This window comes from Erigeron canadensis, chromosome 3, assembly GCF_010389155.1.
Source record: "Erigeron canadensis isolate Cc75 chromosome 3, C_canadensis_v1, whole genome shotgun sequence".
Taxonomy (NCBI): Eukaryota; Viridiplantae; Streptophyta; class Magnoliopsida; order Asterales; family Asteraceae; genus Erigeron; species Erigeron canadensis.
Window position 1 is genome coordinate 40,063,710 of NC_057763.1, and position 25,724 is coordinate 40,089,433.

The 25,724-nt window shown below is 35.1% G+C and overlaps 6 protein-coding genes and 1 non-coding gene across 9 annotated transcripts; 5 read left to right on the plus strand and 2 right to left on the minus strand.

The window, feature by feature from the left end:
- Positions 1-1,510: 1,510 nt before the first annotated feature.
- LOC122591151 (probable protein phosphatase 2C 49) lies at positions 1,511-3,054 on the plus strand. 2 transcript variants are annotated; one of them, XM_043763368.1, is made up of 4 exons: positions 1,511-1,689; positions 1,769-1,948; positions 2,042-2,253; positions 2,372-3,054. In XM_043763368.1, exons 1-4 carry the CDS (start codon positions 1,624-1,626, stop codon positions 2,922-2,924), a joined length of 1,011 nt encoding a protein of 336 aa, XP_043619303.1. In that variant the 5' UTR covers positions 1,511-1,623; the 3' UTR covers positions 2,925-3,054. The 2 variants fall into 2 exon arrangements, with proteins under 2 accessions (XP_043619303.1, XP_043619304.1); XM_043763369.1 differs by having other exon boundaries at positions 1,772-1,948.
- LOC122591152 lies at positions 2,925-6,494 on the minus strand. Its single transcript, XM_043763370.1, has 7 exons — positions 6,171-6,494; positions 5,969-6,068; positions 3,740-3,835; positions 3,615-3,667; positions 3,497-3,545; positions 3,369-3,416; positions 2,925-3,241 (listed from the first exon to the last, which is right to left on the minus strand). The coding sequence occupies exons 1-7, from the start codon at positions 6,389-6,391 to the stop codon at positions 3,152-3,154; spliced, it is 657 nt and encodes a 218-aa protein (XP_043619305.1). The 5' UTR covers positions 6,392-6,494; the 3' UTR covers positions 2,925-3,151.
- A 3,667-nt stretch (positions 6,495-10,161) lies between these two features.
- Positions 10,162-11,314, plus strand: LOC122594018 (short-chain dehydrogenase reductase 3b-like). Its single transcript, XM_043766494.1, has 2 exons — positions 10,162-10,340; positions 10,458-11,314. Exons 1-2 carry the CDS (start codon positions 10,324-10,326, stop codon positions 11,251-11,253), a joined length of 813 nt encoding a protein of 270 aa, XP_043622429.1. The 5' UTR covers positions 10,162-10,323; the 3' UTR covers positions 11,254-11,314.
- Positions 11,315-12,713: 1,399 nt separating this feature from the next.
- LOC122593385 lies at positions 12,714-15,482 on the plus strand. Of its 2 annotated transcripts, none has more exons than XM_043765782.1 (9): positions 12,714-13,098; positions 13,210-13,243; positions 13,921-14,064; positions 14,216-14,305; positions 14,450-14,515; positions 14,626-14,717; positions 14,845-14,892; positions 14,972-15,079; positions 15,283-15,482. In XM_043765782.1, exons 1-9 carry the CDS (start codon positions 12,830-12,832, stop codon positions 15,308-15,310), a joined length of 879 nt encoding a protein of 292 aa, XP_043621717.1. In that variant the 5' UTR covers positions 12,714-12,829; the 3' UTR covers positions 15,311-15,482. The 2 variants fall into 2 exon arrangements, with proteins under 2 accessions (XP_043621717.1, XP_043621719.1); XM_043765784.1 differs by having other exon boundaries at positions 14,972-14,979.
- A 164-nt stretch (positions 15,483-15,646) lies between these two features.
- LOC122592128 (pectinesterase) lies at positions 15,647-17,465 on the minus strand. Its single transcript, XM_043764337.1, has one exon. The coding sequence runs from the start codon at positions 17,463-17,465 to the stop codon at positions 15,690-15,692; it is 1,776 nt and encodes a 591-aa protein (XP_043620272.1). The 3' UTR covers positions 15,647-15,689.
- Positions 17,466-21,432: 3,967 nt separating this feature from the next.
- On the plus strand, positions 21,433-25,116 carry LOC122593419 (tRNA:m(4)X modification enzyme TRM13). Its single transcript, XM_043765829.1, has 8 exons — positions 21,433-21,656; positions 21,795-22,097; positions 23,173-23,419; positions 23,573-23,630; positions 24,116-24,202; positions 24,277-24,384; positions 24,458-24,572; positions 24,663-25,116. Exons 1-8 carry the CDS (start codon positions 21,517-21,519, stop codon positions 24,874-24,876), a joined length of 1,272 nt encoding a protein of 423 aa, XP_043621764.1. The 5' UTR covers positions 21,433-21,516; the 3' UTR covers positions 24,877-25,116.
- Positions 25,117-25,534: 418 nt separating this feature from the next.
- Positions 25,535-25,607, plus strand: TRNAF-GAA. Its single transcript has one exon. It is a non-coding gene; the product is annotated as a tRNA-Phe (tRNA).
- Positions 25,608-25,724: the final 117 nt, after the last annotated feature.

Here is a 25,724-nt window from a genome sequence, read left to right on the forward strand (position 1 = left end):
ATTAATTTTTTTGTGTATTAAATACATACGTAAACTTTATTTGACCACTATTCACATTCAATTAACATATTAAAGAAAGTAACACTTTTGATTTTAATGCATTGGAGAAAACACCATGCTAATATACACATAAAATCTTGTAGATCGCAAGCACAAGGTACACAAAAGCACGTTTGTCTTTTGAAAAATTGTAATCTCATGATTAATTGAACTAGTGAATGTGATATACGATTATATGTGTTTCTTTACATCAAATTATAATTATGTGTTTCATAAAACTAGCCGATAACTAATAGCTATAACGGTAAGTTAGTAGCTGAAAAATGTATTTTAATATTTGATAAAATAGTTGTAACTTTTAATGATACGTGTAAAATGACACAAATGAACATAAGTTAACATTTAATATTAACATAACCTTTAAGTTCAAATAACTTGTTAATAATCGTAAAAGACAACATTTAATCAAAACTAATAATAATCAATATCTTTCCGTTGTCATTTTTTTAAAAGTGTTGATCATTTGCTCGCAATAAGAGATCTAGTTCACGTTGTTTTTAACCGGGTTCGTGCTAGAGAGTCCCATCACCCTCAATACCTAGTAGGAGAAGAAATCTCAACTAAACCGTCTAAAGACAATATTTAACTGGGATAAACTTTGTCCTCTATGCAAAACTTAAACCTGCTTCATTGGGGGATTTTATTTATAAAATTTCTTCTTAAAATGTTTTTTTCATATCTCGGACTCGAGACTTCTAACATGTAAAGGTAATGTTCAACCACTGAGTTATAATGAAAATACTTTTCATTGTCATTTCTAGCGATGTGCTTCTAACTAAGAACATCTCTAATAAAAAGCTTTTTCTAAAAGCTTTTTACTATTCTATCATATGAAACTAAAAGTTTTTTCACGAAACTAAAATTTTTTTGTTAAAAACTTATGGCGCGTTTGGTTCACAAAATGTTTTGGGAAGAAATGAAATCTGTCAAAAGAATTAAAATCTGAAGGAATGGAATTTGACGGAATGTTTTTGATTTTTTGAAGATTTAAATGAGGGATGAAATGAAATTCCTTGCCCCATCCCCAAGGAATGGAAGTTAACGGAATTAATAGCTTTATTTCGGACAATCTAAATCATTGTGAACAAATACTAAAAATTGTTTAATAAAATTTGTTATATGAGTTTTCATAATTATTGGAAGCTCATAATGAAATCAGTTTTTTAAATCTTCAATAATAGGATCGTAGAGTATTAATTTGTTAACATACAAATTTAAAATTAGGTTGTTAGAGATTCTTTTTGATATAGTTAATAAAAAAAAAAAACACAAAAGATTCTTTCTGATATATAGGTTTCTGGTAAATAAACGTCTAGATGTGTTGTGATTAAAAAAAAAAAAAAAAAGTGTTTTGTGGTCGAAAATATATAACGTGTCCAACGACATTTCTCTTGCTTTGCATTCGTCTCACATCACATCACATCACATCATACATATACAAACATGGTCTTGCGAATTTTCACACACAACATCACCCAGTCAAAATCACACAGAAAACGATCATATAAACACATATATACATCCATACATATAGATTTAATTTGATTTGATTTGATATAGAAGATGATGACTGCAACAGTAGTAGCATCATCAGAGGTGACAGTGGTCAACGACGTCGTTTCTCACCTCGTTAGTATTTCTTTCGTTACTTTTCGGAATACTTTTATTTGTAGAAGATAAGTTTTTTAAGATTTGTATGTTTTTGTAGCAGGAGAAAAGGTCAGTACCTGAAGCAGGTGTTGACCCGCAAACTTTTCCAAACATAAGATCAGGTAGCTATGCGGATATCGGGCCTCGAAGATCAATGGAAGATGAACATATAAGAATAGATGACTTGTCTCCTTATATAATGGGTTCTTCTGTCCCAAACCCGACTGCTTTTTACGGAGTATGTCTGTTTGACTGTTTTTTCGATTATCTGTCTGTGTTTCCTATGTATGTATAGTGGAACTAGATTATAGTAATTAGTAAGGTAGTGCAGGTATTTGATGGTCATGGAGGACAGGAAGCCGCGGCTTATTTGAAAAATAATGTGACGCGTTTATTTTTTCAAAATGAGCAAATTTATCAAGGAGATGATGTTGAAAAGTCTCTTCGGGAAGCATTTCTTTTGGCGGATTCTGCTTTGGCTGACGATTCCAGTGTTGGCTCTTCTTCAGGGACTACTGCGTTGACAGCTTTATTGTTAGGAAGGTATACTTATCCAAAATTCTTGGACGATTTTATGATAACTTTCTAAAAGTAATGGGAATTGTCTCATTTTGATTTGAAAAGGGGACATTTTTTAGATGAATGTTGTTTCTGTTTGCAGGCTGCTTGTGGTAGCCAATGCAGGAGACTGTAGAGCAGTTCTTTGCAGAAAAGGAGAGGCGATTGATATGTCAAATGATCACAGACCAACTCATCCTACAGAACGAAGGCGTATAGAGGAACTTGGAGGGTTTGTTGATGATGGGTATCTTAATGGTGTTCTCTCAGTAACCAGGGCGTTAGGAGATTGGGACATGAAGTTAGCTTTAGGGACTGCGTCGTCACTAATAGCAGACCCAGAAATTCAACAGATGATACTAACGGAAGATGATGAGTTCCTCATACTTGGGTGTGATGGGATTTGGGATGTACTATCAAGTCAACAAGCGGTTAGTCGGGTGCGTCGTGGCTTACGTCGGCATGATGACCCTGAGCAGTGCGCTAAAGATCTTGTCAGGGAGGCCTTGCGTCTCGGCACCTATGACAATCTCACTGTCATTGTTGTTTGTTTTACTTCCATGGACTATTTCAGAGATACATCACAACATAAGTTGAAATGCTTCAGTATCCCCACACAGGCATTCTGCAGCTTCAAGAATTTGCGGAAAAAATGATGAGTGCAAAAATGTTTGTAGATATACGAGTGAAAAATGAGTTGTTTAGCCTGGATCATGTGATCCGAGGCATTTTTGTTGTATGTACATTATGGAAAAGTATCTAATTCAACCACAAGCACATTCACCATTTCTGCTTGAACTTGTATTTAACAGTCCAATGCATGGCAGAATTTACAGGATTTGACAGAAAACTAATGTGATGCACTAATATGGAGTAACAACTCTCAGACTGAATCCGTTTGGTATGTCCTTGCAAAGTTAGCAAACCTTTCCAACCCACGTCCCAGCAAGTTTGCAGTGAAAGGTTGTAAAGCCTGCTTGAGTTCACATAAAATAAATCTTGTTTAGAGCAACTCCAAAATGCATTTTTTTTAATTTCTAAACCTGTCTATCACTAACATCTTAAATGTAACTCATAATGCCAATTGTAAAAGTACTTACAGCTGCCACAGGGGCCAATAGTTGAGGTACTTCATATGAAACTGTAAGCTGTAATTACAGAATTTCCATAATAATTCATATATAAGTAAGAATGTGACTGAAATGGATTTTGAGATAACGAGGCTTACTTCAACTAAACATGACGAGGAACCTTTAGGAAAAAATCGTACAGCTCCTCTGACAAAAATAACAAGCTTTCAGAAATTTCACACTATAAGCATAATTAAGGTAGCATGTATTAATTACCTGTTGGGAAGACCTTCTAAAGATCTCCAATGGATTTTTTGATTTGGGATTGGCTGCAAGATTCAACACCGTGACATCAAAGATATAGTAAGAGAAGGTACAGAGAGTTAGACTGGATTGATTACCTGCATATTGCGAGCAAGCCAAGAAAATTCCAGATCACGCCCAAATGCTGAATACTTGAGAGTCCATCTTGACAGCTCAGGGTTGTCTTCTAATACCTGCAACCAGCAGTCTCCAATATTCTAAAGTTTTTACAAAGTGAAAAAACTTTGTGGAACTAAAAAACAACTCAATGCACTCAATATACCTAGACCAATATGTTTGATGTGAAAGGCAAAATTGCATAATCTTAATCGCTTGATAGTATTTAAATAAGAAATGGGTTGCTTAAATGTTTAGCCAACATAATATGCTCAGTACATAGGATTTATGAATCGCAAAGATGATGTAATATAGCCAGATGAAGAACCAACTTGGGAAGAGAACAAACTGATATTTGTCTGTAGACTCCAAGTTCTGAGGGAGAAGAGGAGAACACAGGACTTTGAGCTGAATATCCATGCAGACCTAACGATGCAAGAACATAGAGATGCTACCCTAAGCTCGCTGGACATGTACCAAATGGAGAGACATTCATGAAAAATCAGTAATAACTGATTTTGATATGTGTATGATTTGGGGTATAATCGATGTTCTTGGCATATAAATGTGACGTTTTTCTTACAAGGGGTCAACGCTGAAGTAAGATTGATCAAGAAATCAAGTTCCCAAAATAGGTAAGATTGTGCCCAGAAGGCCAGAAGTCAGTTTCCAAGAATTAATGGAATCCTCTATTATTGGAATTATTCTATTTGACATACATGATGCATAAATGAAAAGACATCATGAGTAAAGATATTTAGCTTGCCTACCTGACAACCAAATTATATGATTGCATTGGCCTATGTGACATCAATAGAGAACTACTGGAGTATTATGAGTGATAACATGCATATATAATTTTGAGACATAAACGAAGGGATTTAGAAACAATTTAAAGAAATCGGAAGAAATGGAAAAATAGATTATAACTATCAAGTGAATAAACTAACGAATATAAGGAAATTTTCAATAATAAATCACAATTTAAGGTTTCTGAATATGAAACCCTCTATATGTTTATTCGAACAAAGTGCAAGTCTAGCGTAATTCGTGCGGACTAGAACTTCAGTATAACGTCAAGATAACTGACTGTTTTGATCACTAACTACATTGATTTAGTTAAACACTAGCAAGTGAGTTTAAATTTAAATACGGAAATATATTAAGAACAGAAGGAAGAAATTCAAATGAGGAAAGTATGTGGACCAAAGGGCTGCCACTGTTAGCATACTGAATAAGGTTAAAATGTATAGGAGACCTCACTTATAACAGTATAGAACACTAATCACGAGGCTTATGGGCATATGGTGTATGGCCTTGCAATATATATATATATATATATAGGTTGCCAAGTTCACAAACTTATTACTGTATATGCCAAGATTATACATATATTGTTTAAATAGTAAGTAATTACCAAGAATGCCATGCTGGGTAGTATATACGCAAAGAATGTAGTGTGCAAAGAATGACAAGGAACGTTTAATTTTTCTTTCTAGAAAGACGACTATAATAAATCTCACAAATTCGACACATCTATACAGAGTGTCCACCATGAAACTTGAATCCACAACCTATGGGTTGATAGACCAAACTAGTTGTGCTCCTATGTAGATATGTAACAATATGTGATCAAGTGGCATTCCCAAAGAATTTCACTACAGCTTCGGGTATGCTAGCAAATATGCTTATAACTCAAGTTGGAGACTTTTGTTGTCTTAATAAGCTGTGCACATAGCTTATTAGCTTACCTCTTAGAAAAATGTGTTTCTACATAAGCTACATGTCGAACCAACGGATCAAACAATGCTAGCGGTTGAATTCATGTTGAATCATCTACAGCATTCCCTTCTTTTAATCTCTTAATGAAACTTAAAAGTGATATAAGTAATTCTCTACATGTGTTAGTGACTTTTGAATGCAGTATACATAGATACGATGACTTCAACGTACAGCCTAGTGCCATTGCTGGTTCTAGAGATTAGGCCTTTTTGTAAGCTAATCCCAATGAGAAACCGCATTCATCTGAAAAAGTCTCTGTGACGGGTCTGTGGAAGACTGGACTCTGGCGTAGCCGAGTGGCCCGGTCAAGTTTGCCAGAAAAAAAATCAATCTTTATTGATGCTACAATTACACTAGATTTTCTATGTGACTTCTCTTTGAACTTAATGTACATAGATTTTAAAGCAAGGGAATCGAAAAAACGATACCTTAACGGTGGAAATGAAAGGCATCCAACGAGGAATAGATTCTCTATCAAGATAACAATTATATGCTACAGAAATCGGCACATCTATTTCCTTTTTAACCCTGCAGTTACAAAAAAATGGAATCAGTGTTACAAGTAGTAATAACAAATGAAAAAACATTATACAGCATTTCAATAGATAGAGAAAAAGCAAAAAAGAATACGTGCAGTCCTGCCACTCCATGAGAATGGGGTGTTTGGATGTGGGTTTAGTGGTATTCCGCCCATGAATATGATGATGGATAATTGGACGGAATGATGTTGGGTCAAGGAATGGGGATGATAGTAGTGGAAGTTTGTTTGTTAAGTGGAGACTGTTTGAATACGTTGGCCGGCGGGATTTGATGGTTGTGACGGAGGAAAACAGGGTTGCAGATGACGACATATCACCGGGAAGAGACCACCGGAGACTGTGTTGGTGGAGTTATGTGACTGAGAAAAAGAGAACTACTAATCAAATTTCTGTGGAGGAGCGTTGATGATTGGCTATTGTTAGACCCCACTGGCTTCAAATTATCTATTCATGGTTTTCAAATCAAAGTCAACAACTCGACACGTATGATTGTTTTAAATTTCAGTTTTAACTTTTTTGCGTTATGTTTTTTGTTTTTCATTTTCAAAAGTAAAAAAAAAATATCAAAATATTGTTTCCGAAATTTAATTATCTAATTCTAAACACTTTTATATATGGCTTTGGGTCTTGATCAACATTTTTAACACTTATTTATACTTCTCCAACCCGTTAAAAATTACAAATTGAAAAACAAAATATTTATAGATCCAAATGTATAGTTTTAGATAGAGTAACTATAATATATTTATGAAAAATGTTAAATGTAAATACTGCATTTAACGTGCATTAAAAGATTGTAAATTTAATCCAACTAAAAACAATCACCACCAGTAACAATAAATAAGAAAAAAACTAAATAGACAATTTGGGGGAAAACAACGTAATCACAAATTAGGACACAAAATAAATTATATGGAGATAAATATAAACCTTATGTGGAGCTAGTCGATGAAGAAAAAAAACAGGGGAATGGATAGTATGGTTGTATGGGTGTTTTAGAGTTTAGACTTTTAGTGAGAGAAATAAAAAATGAAAATGGATCAGCTATTAACATGAAAGCCCGTTATTTGTTGGGTTGAGCTATAATGTTTCCCTCACTAAACCTGCTATGCGGGGTTCCGGGAGAGTTTACTCCAAGGATTCGAGTTCGATTCTTGGTAGGTTCTCCGCTTAGTGCGAGATCCTTTTGTTGTGCGATTAACATACATCATACGCGTCTGAGGTAAAATTCATTTGTCAAAAAAAATGAAAATAATGTGTATTATTAAAATAGTATATATATATATATTTTATAATTTGGTCATATACTTAATTTGTAAATTTTAAACATAAAACTTCCCCAGCTAATGATTTTTTATCACGTGAACTTCAATTTCACACCGATTATATGGATAGGCACGCTTATTTTGTTTATTAAATGGTTAAGTTTGGATTCAATTTTTCAATACAGATCAAATGGGTTGAGTTTGGATAAATGTGTATATAAACTTATCAACCGTATTAAGAGAGACTACATTGGAATAAAAGTATAAATGAAAACTACTATACTTTTCATTATAGTTCAGTGATTAAGCACCAGATTTTCATACTGAATGTCTCGAGTTCAAAATATTATAAGCACATATGAAAAAAATTCACAATAAAGTCCTCCAGTAAAATAGGTTTGAGTGCTGCAGATAAGGAAGAGTTTTATCCCAATTAAATATCGTGCTTTCAGGCGGTTTAGTTGGAAGTTTCTCATCCTAATAAGTATTGAGGGTAAGAGGGCTCTTTAGCGCAGACCCGTTTAAGACAATGTAAGCTAGATCCCCTGTTGTGAATAAATGATTCACACCAAATTTTTTTTTTAATGAAAACTACTTTTTTTTTTTAATTATTTTATTATACTATTTTTAGAGCTTGAATACATCTTTTTAAAAAAACCTCTTAGGCCCCTCCTTATAAGGAATGACGTCTAACTCACGTCTAACATTATTCATCAGTTTCTCTCTCTTCTAGACACACCTAGACACACCCCTCCTTATAACCCCCACTTCTAACTCACTTCTAACGCTATTCATCCATTATTATATTCTTTCATTTTCATTTTTCATAAAACTAAACAAACACATTTTATTAAAATTAAAACACATTACATTACTTAAAAATAAAAGATAGTACAACAATAAAAAAGACGATATTGGAAAAAAAACATGAAATACTAAAAAACAATACGATTACTCTTTAATGTCATAGTCTTTGATTGACATTTTTCCTAATTCACGGTAAGCCGTTTCATTTGCCCACCACTTTGTCGTGTTCTGGGCATTTGACTTCCCATGTTGATTTGTCTTCTTCGCAGTTATTGTGGTACGATTCCGCCCAAGTGCATTGGTCGGTCAATGTGTGACCGGCCTTAAAGACATGGTTGATGGCCCTCTTCACCCTTTTACTCTCATCCTGCAAAAGATAAGAGTATGTCTGTTCGTGTTTCGACACCTTGCGGCCTGGTGCTTCTATTTCCTAAACGGCCTGGTCGCATTGTTGTCTCTTCTTCCTTAGGTAACCCAGGACCCCAGAAAGTTCAGTTTGAAGGAGGGTGTCCTCTTTGACATCCGCCATGATTCGTGTTTTCATCTCATCTTCAGTGAGACGAGGTCGGTGAACATTTGTCTTTGATGATGATGAAGCCATTTGGAATGGTGAGTGAGTTAAGCAAATGAATCAAGTTTGTAGAATATTTTGAGTGGAATGGTGATGAAACTGGTTAAGGTTCTGAGTAGCTATTTATAGATTGATAATGTAGGTAGCCGTTAAGGACTGTAAATGTAAATATTTTGAAATTTTTGGCCGTTTCAGGGGCTGTAATTGTAAATTTTTTGAAGTGAACGTTGGAGGGACTGTAATTGTAAATATTTTGAATTTTGAACGTTGGAGGAGCGTCTTTGACTTCAGGCTATAAATATTGCCTCTTTACTAGATCTTTCACTTCAAAACTCAAAATTCTATACATCTGCAATGGCTTCTTTATCAAATGCCCCTAGCCTAAAACCACAAATGACTGTCGATCAAGTTGATGACAGTATAATGGCCTTGTTGAAATTGGTGAAAAACTTTAAGCGAAAAAGAAATGGTGTGAAGAACAAATAAAGTATATACAGACAGGCCATTGTACTGAGCTTGCGTGTCAATACTTTACTTATTTGCAGGGGAAGTTTGACAAGTGTAAAGAAGTTGTGGTAGAAATTGCTTGTGCGATCATGATCTTGAATGAGTTCATCAGCTTTGCCAAAGCAGTTTTATGCCCAGAAGAAATAAGTAGGCTCTTTTAATGTTATGTTGTATGTTTTTATTTAAGCAGTTTCTAATGTTTTTAAAATTATGAATAAACTTATGTTCTTAAAGTAGACTTATTTTATTAAAATACTTAAAAACATTACAATGAAAGTAGAAACAAAACACATAATTCAAACTAAAGCACACTTAATAAAAGTACAAAGTCTCTTCATAATCCAGAACAATCTAAAACGCAACAAAGAGAAGCTGCCTGAAGACATGCTCGTATCTAAAACTCCTCCCATACTTCTCCCGATACATCCGATTCGCCGTTGCATAATATTCCCCATCATCTTCGTTCCTAGGATGTGCAATCAACTGCATCCAAATTGCCTCAAACTCTTTACATTCCCTCCTCATCTTGCTTCAGTGACCATCCAAATTTTTTATGCTTCGTTGCATAAAAAATTATTATTTTTTTTAATTTCGGACCCACCTCTCTCCTTCCCTTTGCATCTGATTTCGGAAGCAACCTCCCAGACGCCGCCCAGATGCAGCCGATGTTACTAGCGTCTGGGGAGAAACCCGCGTCGGACTCCAAATGGACGCATTCCTGGAAGCTCATAAGGTGCGGCCTTAATAGTCTTCATTGAGAAAATTATTAAAGAAAATAACAGGGTTACGTGTGTAAATCTAGATATAATTAAAGAGGATATTAAGAAAATTTATCATATATCTTATTTTTGTTAATTTATGGTAGTGGAGTAATGAGTGTATGCATATATTAATTATTCGAATGTCCATGTGCAATCCTCATTCAAGGTATTATAAATCTGGTGAAAAAGAAGCCAACACCATATATACACATCTCTCTATACATAGGAACTAGTGAGGTTCATTTTTTTTGATATCCTTCCTTTGATTTTTCTTCATTTTATATACAACCTTTGAATTCGTTCCCTAATCAATTCTCACATATCCCACCATATATGATGAACAAGCTCAGGTAATACATATATATCAATAACTTGTTTTATCCATCTTAATCTTGATCTTCATTATATTATCATATCATATATTTAATAGCTAATTGTTTTGTATATTTATATGGCATGTAAATTAGATTGGAAGGTAAAGTAGCCCTCATCACTGGTGGTGCTAGCGGCATTGGAGAAGCAACTGCTAAGCTATTTATCGAAAACGGAGCAAATGTTGTCATTGCGGATATTCAAGATGATTTGGCTAACCAAGTTATCGCCTCATGCGAAATATCTTCACATCCAGGTAAGATATGCTATTTTCCGTGTGACGTGAGGGACGAAAAGCAAGTAGAAGCCGCGGTAAGCCACGCCGTTACAAAATACGGAACCATCGATATACTTTTCAGCAACGCCGGGATCATGGGTCCAATGACGACATTTTTAGATATGGATCTTGATGCATTTGATAACACAATAGCTGTTAATGTCCGTGGCGTGGCTGCAACCATCAAACACGTGGCTAGATCCATGGTTGCTAAAAAAACACGTGGTTCTATTATATGTACAGCTAGTGTGGCTGCATCGATTGGAGGAGCTGGACCTCACGCTTACACGGCATCCAAACACGCGATAATTGGGCTCATGAGGACCGCGTGTTATGAGCTAGGCGCTTATGGGATTAGAGTCAACTGTGTTTCTCCTTTTGGTGTTGGTACGCCGCTTAGCTGCACGGCTTTTAATCTTGAGCCGAGCCAAGTGGAGCAAAATTGCTGTGAATCCGGGAATTTAAAAGGGGTTGTGTTGAAGGCTAAGCATGTCGCGGAGGCAACCCTGTTTCTTGCTTCGGATGAATCGGTGTATGTGAGCGGACAGAATTTAGGAGTGGATGGAGGGTATACGGTTGTGAGCCGTAGCTACTCGGTGACTTCATCAAATTGATCTGGATTTATTGAAATTTTTTGTAGTCCTATTTTTTTTTTTTAATGTAATTTTTCTTTTACTCTCTGATTTGTTGGAGATACATTATTAATTGGGAGAAGTAAACGTGTGAGACAACACCATTCAACTTGGATGAAAAACTCCTCACATTTTGATTTTTTATTTCATAAAAATCAGGATCCATCATTTATTCATTAATATTAAAATATTAACATGTGAGAGGTTTTTTATCCAACTTAAATGTGTGACAACCTCACACTCAATTTTCCCTTATTAATTAGTAGTACAACTATTGTTAAAATTAAGAAAACAAGTTAAACCAAAAAAAGTCCAATTTTAGCAAAGTTTTGGGGGCCATCTTTTACTTAAATTTCGACATGACTTATATTTACAATAGGATCTTGATCTCCATGCTTAGAAAAAGTAAAACCGTAGAGCTTTATTGATTAAGATAAGAGAAGTGAACGTGAAACATAAATAAGTGAAGTTGTTTTGGACTAGTGGGAAAGAGCATGATATAGCATTTTTTGCAAGTTGTTCTAATATTTTATTGGCAATTTTATGAATTATAGCTATCTGACAGGGACAGGATGCAGATTTTATGCAATAAACCGTGGCATGTTTATATGAATTTGTAATATTTGGTGCATTTGATCTTATGTAAAATTTTATTTCCTTTGATGATTTTATTTATGCGTTTTAATGCAAGTAGCTAGGAGGAAATATGTATTAAAGTTGTAAGGTTATATTATCACAACATATAAATAAGAAAAGCTTTTGTGAATTGTGATGGGTGTACTGAAATTTTATCAGATGATTTCTAATATTAAAAGGTTTGATCAAAGTGGAAGACAATAACTCCGTAAAATAATACATTATAGTAGCAATGTACGAAGTATCTAATACTGTATTTATTACGGCATACGGCATGGACACTATACCGAATACCATAGACGTTCCGGGCGTACTTGTGAACGAATTTTTTGGGTGTTTAGAGTAGAAATGACATGGACATCTTATATTTTGGCATAAATTGACATATATTGATACGGTTTTCTTTTTGAGCTACAATTGACTAGCACTATGTCAAATTTTAGTATGATGGTATGAACACCAATCACTTTTTAGTTTTTAAAATATGGTAAGCTTGAGTTAGCCAACTATAAACATTATATAATATAAACAAAAATTTTAACATCTAAAGTTGAAAAATGAAGATTTGACATTTAAGATGGGCCATGGTGAGTATATTGTTAGTAAATTGGGTTTAATCATGTCCCGGCACTTTATTGGGCCTGAGCTGAATAACTGCAATATCAATTGGGCCTATTTAAGCTGTGTAGTTGTGCCGGGACATCACACAGTCTCCTCATGAGTCATCATGTCAACGTCTAACCATATATGTGGGGCCACAACTATTTTCCGGAAACATCAATATAACGTGTGTTGAAGTGTCCTTTTACATAAATACATAGTACATACAGTTAAAACAGAACCTTTCATTTTCACTTATTAACATATCTAATTATCTATTTTCCTACCAAATTCAGAATCAGCAATCATCAGACAGACAGAGATGGCAAACGGGGGGTTTGGTTTAGAATACTGGCTTCAATGGCAAGTATTCGTATGCGCTCTCATCATCATCATTCCTTCTTTAGTCTTTATCAAATTCATCAAAAACACTCCCACCACCAACTATTATCACCTATGGCTCCCTTGCTGGCGCAACCTCCATCCACGCTGGCTTTTTCTCTACAGGCTTTTCGCATTCCTTTCAATGGCTTATTTGCTGTATCTGATCCTCGCGGCTTTTGGCCCTTTTGTTTTCTTCTTTTACACACAGTTAGTATTATTTGCCTTCCTTTAATATTTCTTTTTATAAATTTATTTCCCTTTTAAGCTTGCCTCCTAATAATAATAATAAAAGTAATGTCTGTTATTGTAAATTTGTAGGTGGACTTTTTTACTGGTCACCATTTATTTTGCGGTATGTTAATTTACTTGAATTACTTTTATTTTCTATATATATTGGTTTCATACATTGTCCTTGTGTGCCGTGTGTGGGTCAGCATTTGTCGGTTGTCAAAGTTTTGCGAATTATACTAATTTAATAAACTACAAATAGGGAAGTGATATGCGTACAATGCAATTTTGCTATATACATAAATCATAAGCTTTCCCCATATCCTCATCATGCCATGGGTATTGATACCGTTGTTGTTGTAATAGTCATAAGCTTTACCTAGTTATACAATGTACCATTTGTTATTTGTACATGTCCAATGTAGCCTAGTGGTTAGGCGACCTGATTTTTCACAAAAGTTTTATGAACCTCGCTTGGATCTTGGGGAAGGCAAAGAAAAGATCCTGAAACAGCCACGGGGATATATCGGTTAGACTGCATATAACGGAACGGGGAAAACATCATCCATTTACGTACCGTTTTGTATTATGTACGGGTAAATTATGTTGTGTACTTATCATCACCTTTACAAAAATGGCATTGGTAATGTGACCTATAACACACACACATATATACATATATGTGTCTATCTGTACTTGTGTAATAACAATACAACATGTGGTTTGTTTAGAAAATGTATTCGGATTCTTTTGGTGCAATGATGTTTCATTATTTTACCAAAGTTGTGTTCTTCATTGTAGCTCGGAAGTGTCATATCTGCTCATGGCTGTTGGAAGCAATTTAGAGAGCGTTCTCTTTCTAAAATGGATTCGAGCTCTGTTGAAGTTTCCAAGATCAATGAAGAAGCCGGTTTTTGGGGTAATGCGATGCAGAACATTTATCAGGTATTTTTCGTAAGTTCAATTTCTATCACATTCATAAATTCATGATCAGAGTGGTTTGTGTTCATAGCGCTTAGGAAACAAGGTTCATTTATTGTGTCTGCGTCGTGTTTTCTTCACAAAATTTGAGCTGATTGTTAGTGTTTGGCAACAGGCTTGTGCAGGTGCTTCTTTGCTTACAGACCTTGTGTTTTGGGGCCTATTACTCCCATTTCAAACTGGTGATACCTTCAAACTTACCCTGGTTAGTCCCTGCTAATGGCTTATCATTTACGTATGTTTGAGTTTATATTCTGTTCCCTATCCCATGTAAAACTTATATGTAATGTTCACAATGAATAAAGTTTGTATATTATGTTTTACTTGTAAATCTGTGATGCCATGATAGCTGATTGGTTGCATGCACTCCGTTAATGCTGTTTTTCTCGTCCTAGATTCTGCTCTCAACAGCTTAGTAAGTAATTCAAATTGGGAACATCTTCATCTTAATTGGATTCCAATAGTCTTTCTTTTCTTCTTGTGCCTTCGGTATCTCTTATTACCTATTTCCATTTGGGGCTGCAGCAATTTTCTTGGCACGGGTTACGATACTTTATCTTTTGGAGCTCAGCCTATATAGTTTTCCAGTGGATTATGCATATGTGTTGCTTTTCATGGTGAGTTTCACTTCCTCCCGTCACAACAAGACATTTTTTTATTTGTAATTCATCGCTATATTGCTTATTGATTTTGGGTAATGGGTAGAACAAAAATGGTAAACTGAAGTTTTTGAGGCTATTGCAGGTGGCCTTATCCTTTCCTAGAGCTTGCTACTCCATGGGCTCCTATGTGGTACGTTTCATCCAATGTTTATATAAGCGAATATTGCTTTCTATGTCACATAGTCTAACATACTTTCTAAAACGTCCAGGTACTTCGGTATTGCTTTATTTCACCTTCCCTGTTACGGGATATATGTATGGCTTGTTAAAACCAAAGTCTCAATGTTGTCAAAGATGTTTCCTCATACATTTATCAGGTTGATTCCCCTTATGTATTATTGTCGGGTTTAAAGATCAGTATTTCACACAAAAAAAAACTCTTAAGAACAGATAACTGAATTTCCATATACTGTTTCATTTGGTTTGTGAATGTATTGAGTTGTGGAATATAGATTCTACAAATGGTGGCATACATGTACAAGTCATCAGTTTCCTGAATATATTTAAACTTTCATGACAGGATGGTAGCAAATGAAAAGCAGATGTAAGCTGTTGGCACATGATATGTAATCAAGTCATCTTCTTGTACTTTTAAATGTAAGCGTTGTTATAATTATTAAGTTACTATCATACTGTGTTTATACGTCTTTTACTTGTATAAGTGTATAGTTTCCAAAACAAATGTTAAGTTTGACACTAGCTTGTTTATTTTACTCCAAATCAGAGTAGAATGACTTGAACGATACAAGATGATTACATATCTAATGACTAATGCAAAATTTTGTAAATAAAAAGGTTCCCTTCACAAAAAATATGTTACTTCATACACAAACCTATTAAATCACTAAGATTTGACACCTATGAAATTGATTACAATTATACTTAGAAAAATAGAGTCATCTTACCGAATGGAAGAATACTATTTGATTATAACCCAAGTCTAGCTGGTACACCCATTTGAGGTAGCCAAGTTCCTCCCTGTAAGAATGTGCCGGCTGTAAAACCAAGTGCATCTTTGTCATTTGTGATGGGCTTATAGCCTGCCCATTTGACCCTACCTGCTAAATTGGAGCCCGGTCCCCTGTTTTTAAACTCCCTGAACATACACGTCATATGGTTGTTCTTCCCCTCCGGCGATTCCCATATTGTCCAACCTTCTGGTTTAATCAAATCTCCTATGTCGCACATCATTATCACCGATGTTGCCGCAGGTTTCCATGGTCGTCCTAGGTAGGTTGCAAATTGTCCTTTCACTGGAGCCAATTCCGGTGCTGCATTGATCTTGCAATTATGAAGCACCACGCCTCCTGCTTCTTCCATTTTCATTCTTCCATCTGCTGTCACCATGCTGGCTTGATTTTTATCCGGTTTTCGAACAAGTATATCCGAGTCTTGAATAAAAGCCCGGCCCACCCCAAATATAAAGTCAACAGTTCCGGAGATCAGACAATTCTTGTAAAACTGATCATGAGCATGGTAGTACAGTGTGTCTTGGTAACCCTCAAAACTGCAATCCATCATAACAGTGTGAGGAGACTGAGATCGAAATGCAACCGCCTGGTGTCCTGCTGGCCCAATCGTGTTTCTAAACCCTATTCCCCTAGCCATGAACCGTTCTCCAAGAGCAACCACTGTTGCGGTTTGAGAGGTTCCAATTTTTGCTATAGCAAAGTTTAGCGAACCTGTGATAATGGTCTTATCTCGACCATCACCGTACATGTAGACATTGTTCATCCTTTTGTCTACGATGATTTGTCCTTCATTGTACGTACCAGCTTTGATATGGATTATAAATCTTCCTTGGTGATTATTGGGATAAGATGCCAAAGCTTGTTTAATGCTTTTAAACTTTCCGCTACCATCTTGAGCCACGACCACATTTGGTGGGGCGTTTGGTGGAAGAGGAGGCGGTGGGGGAGTTTTGAACAGCCCTTGGCCTTTTCCTCCTTTCTTACCTCCACCTTTCTTGGCTCCAAGAAGCCTGCGGTCCATACTAGAGACCCATGATGGAAAACCATGTTTATCCATCTCATCGATCTCGTCAAGAAGCCTACGACGACCAGCGGGCGGGAGTTTTAACTCACCTAAGTCAACTCCAATATCCTTAAGGATATCGAGCACGTGATAGACAATCTTTTGTGCGTTAAAGGTTAGCTCGTTAGAGGTTTCCAATCCTTGTTGCATGTCCTTCTTTAGTTTTTCGTCTCTGATCTCTTCCACGCATGTCGTCTGGTATGAACGTACCGCAGTCAACCAAACAAGTATAGGGTCAATCTGTTCGGCTAACGAGACTGCATCTGTCTCGGAGACGACCTTAAGCACCTGTTGGAGCTCATCGGTAGCATATCCTATCATTTTCTCACATGTCTCAAGGTCACCATGGGACTCCTTTTTGTCATCACCCAGATCTTTCTTTTTGGCAGTGGCCTTTTCAAGGGCCTTGTGCAATTCATCCGCAGTTGCACGGATGACAGCAAGGATGTAGTCCTCATGGGTGGCAGAGGAGTTCTTGGCCACATCGGTCACCGCTTTGTTGCAAGCCTCTTTGTACTCGGTTGGTTTGCAGACGCTCTCGGCGGCTTTGGTACTCATATTAAGATTGTCATCCTCGTTTCCTTTGTTGACAATCAAGAGAACCACGCCTATAGCGCAACCGACAAACAAGACTAAGGATACAACGATATAGATGACCTTACTAGCCATGGTAATTATATGTGTTTCTTAATTCTCCTTGTGTCCTTGTTAAGGGAGAAATGGATTCATTTTGAGGGTGTATGCATGTATGTAGTATCAGTTAATGGTAATCCTAACATTTAGGATTTAAGATACGTGACTTGTTTTTTTCATGGTGTTGGTTTTAATCAACCATGATTCTAGTTAGTAATTTACTGTCCATTCGTTTTCTACGTACTTTTAATTTCCTGATGCAGCATGAATGGCTATTGGTAAACCTATATATATTTAGTAACTTACATACGAATAGGAAAAAACTGTGATTAATCTCTCTATGATACAATGTAGCATACATGTCGCAAGTCAAAACAGAAACCTCATTGACTCATTCAGTTAATCATAAGATTTATCTCATCTCACCTAGAATATTAATCCAAATGATATTATATTAATGGGATAAGTATCCTGGAATGCAACAAACTTTGGACAAATGTTTATAGTAGGAAATAACTAAAGTCTTGTGTATTGTATGTAAACAACTTTAAAAAATGTTTATTGTATGTAAGAAAACATACGTGACAACCATATAGAGGTGCCACTTGTCTGATTTTAATTGGTTGAATACATTTTTCTTACATACAATAAACATTATTTTTGAGTTGTTTATATACAATACACAAAACTTTAGTTATTTCCTACTATAGACATTCGTCCAAAGTTTGTTACATTCCAGGATACCTATCCCTATATTAATTACTTGTATGTAATGCAGAAACAGACATAGAGGTATTTTGCGTTAAGGTTATCAACACTCACAACCTAAATAACATAACTAATAGTAAAAGGTTATTTTTTCTCTTTTTTATCTAAACAATCCAACCTAATTTTAATTTTCACTCACGTTCCCAACCTCTTTTAAGCCAACTTCACTAAGATTCATGACCTATCTTAAACCGTTTTTTCACTTACATTCACAACATATCGTTTTGAATTGTGATAAGAGGCAACATGTGAGGTAGTAACCTCATGTTTTTATTTCTTTTCTTTTGGAACGGAAGTAGTAACCGATAAATCTACCGCACATGTGTTTTAGTAACTTGTACAATGTGTTCAGAAAATTGTACTGTGTGGTAGATTTATCAAAATATGTGGTACGAACATAGTTACAGGATTCGCTAAACACCCCACGAATTCCCTTTTTGGTTCGACGATCCAATTCGCGATACGCTTCGCGAACCCATTCGCGAACCGAAGATAAAAAACACCGAACTAGTAGAGGGTGGTTCAACGACCCCAAATGGGTGTGGTTCAACAATTTGGACGGGAAAAAATCGTGTTTTGGAAGCACTGAGTTCAGTAAATTATGTTTGGGTTAAGTGATTTTTAATTTAACTAATAATTAAATATTGAAGTTATCAAATAAGTATATTAAATGGATGGAAGAAAACAAAGGATGGAGTAATTTTTAAGTATTTGTTTCGTTTTATGTAGTTGGTTATAAACTTTTAAGTTTAAAGACTTGTAAATTTTATTTTTTTTTTAAGTATGGAAAATCATTTGACTTTGAAGTATTAAATATTTGAATCTATTATTGTATTTTTAGATTCAGGTTCATCGAACCGAAACGTATCAAAACGATCCGAAATGAGTCTACCCCTCCCGAATCAGATTCACAAGACCTCGCGAATTGCGATCCCGAATCGCGAACCCGAACCGGAATGAACCGCAAACCTGAACCGGAACGAACCGCGAATCATGTGACTATGGTTACAAATATCATTACCCATTACAATACATTCTATTTAGTATTTGTTTATTTGTGTGACCAACCTTTAAACGAAGTCATGAATACAAATCGTCTAAATATCGATTTAGCCCACTTACTCTAATTATTTTTATTGATCATAGAAACTTTAAAAGCTAGACATTACTCTAGTTTTCGAAACATTTTTATAGACAATGAAGTCACAAACTCGACATGATTGTAAAATGCCATAAAACAATGAAAAGTACTATTAAAATCGGGTGAGGATTCTCTCAAGTTTCTCAATTTGACTAGTCAAGTTGGATAAATCTTAACCTTTGAATTAAAATCAAGGGTCAAGATTTAAAGATTAAGTTAAAATTTTGACCTTTATTTCATCAAAGGGTTAATATTCTTTTACTTTGACCCATCAAGTTAATTTCAACTTGAGGGGATCTCCACCCATTAAAACCGTCAAACTCGTTAGAAATCCGTCGTTATTATCTCTATGTTCGGATACAAAGCACATGTCCGGCTTAACTTATTTCAGTTTACGTGTTTGGTTAATTTTGATAAATTTTGGCTTTTATGGTATATTTTAATAATTTTTCAAATTTATAACTAGATTTTTGTCTGATTTATATACGGGCAAATATATAACTTTGTGTTTTAAAAACATTATAAAAATTTATATTTCATTGTGATATTGATATGGATTAAATGAGACTTATCAGTTATCACATGTTAAATGACAACGATTGTAAATACTGTTATACTACAACATATATAGTTTTAATATTTTATAAAAAAATATTATAAATAATATGATGTATTTTTTAATTAATTAAATGATGAAAATTTTGAAAAGTCTTTATAAATTGATCGCTACAAAATATAATAATTATAAGTTAATTATTTAGTGAGGTTTTTTTTTAAAGAGTAAAAACTGTAAATTATTGATATAAAACAAAAAAAATGTAAGTTATTGAATTTTTTTTAAATGTTAATATTAGTTAGATAAATAATGACATCATCAATATATTTTTAAGACTATCTCCAATGCTAAGGATGTCTTTAGGTACCTTGAGCTGCCACAATATATCCTTAAAAATCTTTACACATCTTTATAAATGTTTCAAATCTTATAATTTTATCTCCAACTATATAAACATCTTTACATATCTTTATATATCCATTTACCTCCGACTAAATACAAAAATATATAAGATAAGAACAAGTAAAACATGGCCTTAAGTAGGGCATTCACAAAAAGTTTTATAATTTTAGACAAACTTTAATGGCAAAAAATATTTAAGGACACATAAGGGTAACAAAAACATTCGCATCGGAGATAGCATTAATGCATTATGATACATCAATGGTTTTTTATGGATAAAATAAAATTTTCTATTGATATGTAGTTAAAATAAGTTCGTAAGTAAAAAAATCTATTATGTTAATAAAGAAAGCTTGTGATGACGTAAGATTTGTTAAAAGGTGTATTACTATACATCTTCTTAATTTAATTATGACATCATAATACTTTTTTATTCAAAATTCAAGTATCATTTTTCTAAATATGTATCAAAAATATAGATTTTTATTAAATGTCCACATTAACCAGTAAGATTTTAATACCTTATTTTTTCTTTATAATTGGCCGAAAATGACGGTGTTTTTTTCCTCCAAATAACGTTTTTGTTTTGTCAATCGAATGTGTTTTAACGTGTATGTACAACTACACAATTAGCCTAGTGGTAAGGCAAGCACTTGATGACCTTAAGGTCTCATGTTCGATCCCCGCTGGCGACAAAAAATAATTCTTTTAAGGTACCTGTTACCAATAAAGCCTAGACTCATATGTGAAGTTTAAATACGCGGGTTTGATCCTTCGGGGTGTCCAGATCATGTGGGGATTAGGATGGAGGTATTTAACCGGCATCACATGGCTCATACAGGGTGGGTCGATGGGTATCCAATTGTGGTACCGGGTATAAGGTTCCCCCATTTACCTTTACCTTTTTAGTTTTATTTTTACATAATAATTTATCACAACTTTTCTAACTTATTTAACGTTGTTATTACACTTTTTAATATGACAACATATTTTAAAGCTATCCGGGTATCATTCGGTTTATTTACAAAACGTCTGTCAGTTAATCCGGGTTGAAGCCGGGTTGATTAGCTAGGAAACTGTAAAAACGAAGTTTATGAAGCATAAACTAATAAACCAAACTTAAATAAGGTAAGCTAAACAACCCGAAGGCTGAGACTATCGTTCTTAAATCTTAATAGAATTTGTGCTACGGTGGTTTGACTGCCTAGGGTTTAGGCCGCATGGGGAGCCGGTGCAAGTTTTGGCTACCGAAAAAGAAAAGATTTTGCGCAATTCCCCCTCTCCCTAACTCCGATTTATGCGGCAACCACACTCCAAGAAACAATGACACCTGGGTTCCCTGCTCTATCGATCCCTCACAGTAAGTCCTTTCTCTCTCTCGCACACACAATCTCTCCACTCTATATATAACTGTCTATATCTATATATAATAGTAACTATAAACCTAACTGAGAAGCACTCATTTTATAATAATATTAATAATAATTCAATGTTTCAGCTCAGTACTGGAATCAAACCTAGAATCTCATATCAAACGGTGTCCGTTGCTGAAACGTGAAACCTCGTTGTCACTTCAACCGTTTTACGAAAAGGGAATCAACGGAGGAGGTGGTGATGAAAATGATGATGGTGATGCTAGCTCGGAGTCGAAACGAATGGCTGTGCATTCGATGAGTGCAGCTCAGTTTGTTGAGTTGATCGATAAAATTAAGTCGGTTCATGCTTCGATATGTAAGGAGATTCGAGATTCTTTTATTGTTCCGGAGGGTTCTAAGTCTTGGATTGACCAAGCAGTTGACTGGTATGATGATGTTACATAATGTATACCTAGTATATGTTTTGATTTCGGCAATTTGAAAATTTTGTTATACGAAATGATTGCTGTAAGTTTTCAATTCTATACTCATCTGATCGAATAATAATGTATTAAGGTGAACATCTATAGAAGTTCTTTTACGTTAGAGCATGCTAATATCCGATTAATGCAGTTAACTCACACATGGCTATCGACAAAACGGACACTCAAAGTTACTGAAAGGTTTTAGAGGAAATAAAGAAATCTCTAGGGATGTCTAGTGTGTTGGGCTTTTCTTGTTACAAAGTTAAAGATGAAAAAAGATAAAGAAATGTCATTGTCATGAATTATAATAATGGAACGTTTGTGGTTTAGACACATGCCTCAACATATGCTTGTAGAGGACTACTTTGTGAGACCTATATATATATAGAACCACAACTAATTGTTGGCAACTCCCATGAGTGATCTAGGATTGTTTAACACATAGCTTTCTCAAATGCTCTTGAAATCTGTATATAGCTTTAGTCATTTGCAGAAAAACCTAGCACCTTGTAAGATGAGAACACACCTTTTACCGAGTCAAAGTCTTCGTACGTGGTTGGGAAGAGAAAAAAAAAAAAAGAGGAGGGGGGTGAGGGGAGTAAATTTAACCAATAAAGTATGTTTTTGTTTGTAACTTTCATTGTGTTTGAAGTGCTATTTTCTTGGGGTAATGTTCATCTCGGGTTTATGATGCGGAATTGCTGACAAAGGTTTGAGGCCACGTATAATCAATATGTTGGTCGGTTAAAATCTTCGTTTGTGAGAGTCATCTTTTGAGAAGCAGAAATGAACATAATGTTGTTGGACTTGTACTATGCTTTGTTGGCTACTCTTGCACAAGATATACCTTTAGGCTTTTGATATAGAATGTCCCTCGAGGAGGCAGAATATACTGTTTTCTCTAATCATATAGTCATAATCGAAAAGTACAAGGAAATATTATTGTCATAAATTTTTGCTACCAAGTGAAATATTAAAGCGAAGTTCTATATCTGTCTTTTTCACTGTAGGAATGCCTATGCTATTTTGTTTTTAGGAAAATACCATTTCAAGAAAAGCATGTTATCCAGCAGGCATCAATTCTTGGAAACTTGGAAAGGCTTGGAGCATTGAAGTCTCCTAGTATTGATTCAAATGGGGAACAATTTCCATCCGCAGATTCCAGTGATACTCCTGCAGTAGTTGAGTTTGGAGCTGGAAGGGGGTACCTGACACAAATGTTAGCGGACTGTTATGGGGTTTCAAAGGTCTTCTTGATCGAACGCAAGTCCTATAAACTTAAGGTGACGTAAATTGCATCCCTTTCTTTTGTTTCTTGTATGTTGAAATCCGAATTGTAGGAATAAGGATATATCAAAACCATTTCCACATTGGCTGATACAGTATACAAACACATAAGTCAATTCTCAACGCTAACCCTGAGTATCTAACTTTAGGCTGATCGAAGCTTGAGGCAGAAAGAGAGCTTGATATTAGAGCGGTTAAGAATTGACAGTAAGAAATATCTATTGTTGACTGTACTTATAATACGTTTTGTTATCTTTCGCCAATGCTACACTGATTGAACAGGAGAGCATGCATGATACTTGTGCATTCATTCATTCAAGATGTATTAATTCTGTAATGAAAATATTAGTCCTCCAAGATATTATGTTTATGGTGTGCTTCTGATAGGCTTATAATATTATCGGTGACACATGTACTTGTCAATATATGTGATATAATAGTGATTTATCTAATTAACTGTTTGGTTATGCCTGCATTGTCCATAAAGCTACATGATGATTGAACAAAGCTCAATAAAAATGGTTTTTAGTTAATTATTTAAATATCTTTAAATTGTAGCAAAGAAGTAACTATACGTCTATACGACTTACGAGTGTTAAACGAATTGGCTTGTAACTTACAATTGATTTGTTGCTTATGGTAATTTTCATATTTGTTTTATTGTATCCTCATGAAAATTGATTATGTTGCAGTTGAGGACTTAAATTTGAATGCAATTGTGTCATTGCAAGGACTTCCTTATTTGGCTATTGGCAAACACCTGTGTGGGCCTGCAACTGGTAATACTGGTTTTTGTCTTGTTCAGTTATTTCCTGAGGATGTGTTACTGATTTGATGAAACTCGTTATGTCAGATATGACCATAAGATGTTGTGTTGGGGAAGGTGTAGCCACATCTTACGTTAGAGGGATTTCTATAGCAACATGTTGCCACCATCTCTGCCAATGGAAGCATTATATTAGTAAAATTCCAACTCATTTAATTATGTTTTTTTAATGTCCTGTGAGAAAGTAACCCATATCTCTTGTCTGCAGATAGAGGATTCTTCCTTAGGTTAGGGCTTACAAAGGACGAGTTCCATGCAGTTACATGGTTCACCAGCTGGGCAGTAGATGCGAACCATGGTTCAGACCTTGATGATGCAAAGATGTAATTGTTGATCAAGTTTTATTGAAATTACCGATTACATATTGCTTATTTGCCTAGTGGTGATAAATGTATATGTCACTTGTTTGGCAGGGAAAATGAAAAGATTTTAGCTGAGGTTGATCTGCTGAGTAATATGTCTGCAACAGAGCGGGCTGTGTTAGGGTTTATGTGCAAGGATATAATCGATGCAGGGAGGTTAATGTGGCTGAAGGAATATGGACTAGAATCTGAGCTTGTGAAATATGTTCCATCTAGCATCTCTCCTGAAAACCATTTGCTTATTGCAAAGCGTCGAGATTTTTGATATGGTTTCTTGGAAAATTATCGTAATTTTAAATTGCAAAATGAGCAAGTTAGGTTACGGTTTTGAACCATTGATATATTCTTTTTTAGATTAGTCTCAAGGGCCTTTTTGGTTGGTGTCTTATATCCATAGCAAGAAACGTTACATGTAGCATGTGAAATCTAGTTTATTTGTTGTAGTTACAACATAAACACTGTTGGTGAAATTTCAAAATATTGAACATCGTTGGTCACTTGAAAATTGATAGCTTTTGTGAATGTGAATAGCTTCCCTGGTCCCCATTTGTTCATATACTGTTAGAGCTGAAAGTATAGTCTTATCATAGCAAGCTTTTGATTATCTAGTTGTTTGTATTATAGTTCCGTGCAAACAAAATTCATGTTTGTTGCCCAATAATGGTCAAATAGCAATTTTTTGTTACAGAACGGCAAACCGGAAATGAACGAGAAGAAACAGAGGTAGCGATTATCATTTACATAGCATTCTTGTGCCCTCCTGAGACACCCACGTTTCACCATATCTATATGTCTACTGCGAGGGATGTGTATTGATACAAATTTGGACCGGACCGGACCATACCATACTGCTCTCCATTTCCCAACATAACCATAGTCTTAGAATCGGATATATATGATAAAACTTTCACTGTTATACAAATGCGGGGATAGCTCAGTTGGGAGAGCGTCAGACTGAAGATCTGAAGGTCACGTGTTCGATCCACGTTCACCGCAATAATTTTTTTTTGTTTTCATTTTTGCTTTTTATTTTCATGGGCCAACCTATGCATACATATATACAATACAACCCATTTATCATGGACATTGGGCCAGCCCACCATAAAGTTTTCT